The sequence below is a fragment of the Perognathus longimembris genome, chromosome 13 (assembly GCF_023159225.1).
Source record: "Perognathus longimembris pacificus isolate PPM17 chromosome 13, ASM2315922v1, whole genome shotgun sequence".
Taxonomy (NCBI): domain Eukaryota; kingdom Metazoa; phylum Chordata; class Mammalia; order Rodentia; family Heteromyidae; genus Perognathus; species Perognathus longimembris.
Genome location: NC_063173.1, coordinates 13,520,739 through 13,522,554, shown reverse-complemented (window position 1 = coordinate 13,522,554; position 1,816 = coordinate 13,520,739). Strand labels below are relative to the sequence as shown.

Below are 1,816 nucleotides of genomic sequence, written 5' to 3'. Positions count from 1 at the left end.
AGCCTGAAATACAATACACACAAATGGAACACAACGTATGTATTTTCAGAGTTTCTGCACATGTTGCTGAAGCAATCACAATTTCATCTGAAGAAAAAAAATGTGTTCAGTTTGGGCAGCTAACCTGGACATGTGTGAAACTTACATCTCTTCGGATTGAAAGTCTTACCTGTATCTATCTACTCATCGCCCTAAAGGGACCAACTACTCTCTACAACATGCAGCACTTCGTCACTGCCTCAGTTGTCTCTGCAATAAAAGTAGTTACTTAACAGTGGCAGGATTATTGAGGGAGTTAACACAAACTATATATGGTTGATGACATGTTTTTTACACTGCTGCCTCTTATTATTATGCTACGCAATTTCAACAACTTCATGTTCTTTTGGACCACTTTTGGTATGCATTTGGAACTGAGCTCGTGTGCACTGCTAATTGTGATTTGAGGGCTTATTTTACTTACTAATATAATAGAAAAATCTGAATCAAGTTTACAGTGGACTCACAGATAATATAATGCTGCCACGAAAGTAGTTAGTAAGGTTTGTCTTTTTTATTCTCCAGCTTTGTAATCTCTGACATTCAAATTCCGTTAATTATTTCTAAAAACCCTAACTACCTTCTCTCTGATCTGCTTAGTTCTGACACCATAAATTACTGGGTTGAGAGCAGGTGGGATAACAACATAAAAGTTGGCAAGAAGAATATGGATGTATTGAGGAACATTTCTGCCAAACCGGTGGGTCATGAAGGAGAAGAATGCAGGTGTGTAGAAGGCCAGTATGACACAGACGTGGGAGCCACAGGTGCTGAGAGACTTGAGTCGGGCATCCCTGGAAGGAAGGCGAAAGACAGCACGGAGGATCTGCACATAGGAGATGATGATGGCTAAGATATCACTCATCATGTTAGCGATGGCACACAGGCCATAGATGATGTTGACCTTGATGCTGGCACAGGCCAGACGGGCAAGGCCCATGTGCTCACAGTATGTGTGGGGGATGATGTGATGGCCACAGAAAGGCAGTCTGAGGATGAGCACAACAAATGGAATGGCGATTGCAAAAGGCCGCAGGAGGATGATCAGCGCTATGACTGACACCACCTTGTTGGTCAGCACCAGTGTGTAGCGAAGAGGGTTACAGATGGCCACATAGCGATCATACGCCATGGCCACAAGAACAGTTGACTCCATGCCTGTACACATGTGGATGAAGAACATCTGGATGAGACAGCCTTCAAATGTGATTTCTCTCAGGTCAAACCAGAAGATGCCCAGCATTTTGGGGATGGTGGATGTGGACAGGCCCAGGTCAATGGATGACAGAATGGCCAGGAAGTAGAACATGGGCTGATGGAGACTGTGTTCAGACCGGATTACAAATAAAATGGTAATGTTTCCCAGAAGAGCCGTCAAATACACAACACAAAATGGAAACCCAATCCAGGTATGCACGTCTTCTAGTCCTGGAATTCCTCGGAGAAGGAAAGTGTGGGGATGAAACGCTGTGTTGTTAGGTGGGACCATGCTTCTGTCACCTTAGCACAGGTACCCGTGTCATCCAACAAGGCTGTCATTTACTTACAGTCAGTCTCTAGCTATTTTATTCCAGTATCATTCTTCAATTTCCTAATGAATTACATAAAAACATGCTTAACATTTCTGATAACCAAGCCTGTCATGACATAACTGTATAATTCATTTAAAAACTTAAGAATGTGCTGTTTAGGTTTCATTTCAACAGGACTAATCTGATTTATTTAGCATAATTTCATTCAAATGTGGAATATATCTAAGTGAGCTTTTATAAATACA

General features: G+C 42.1%; 1 protein-coding gene across 1 annotated transcript; it reads right to left on the bottom strand.

Moving 5' to 3' along the window:
- Positions 1 to 592: 592 nt before the first annotated feature.
- On the bottom strand, positions 593 to 1,528 carry LOC125362003 (olfactory receptor 52E1-like). Its single transcript, XM_048360652.1, has one exon. The coding sequence runs from the start codon at positions 1,526 to 1,528 to the stop codon at positions 593 to 595; it is 936 nt and encodes a 311-aa protein (XP_048216609.1).
- Between the last annotated feature and the right edge of the window lie 288 nt (positions 1,529 to 1,816).

Bases quoted from the DNA above. Each gene is read 5' to 3' on its own strand.
- LOC125362003 (XM_048360652.1), bottom strand. From the start codon at position 1,528: ATGGTCCCACCTAACAACACAGCGTTTCATCCCCACACTTTCCTTCTC.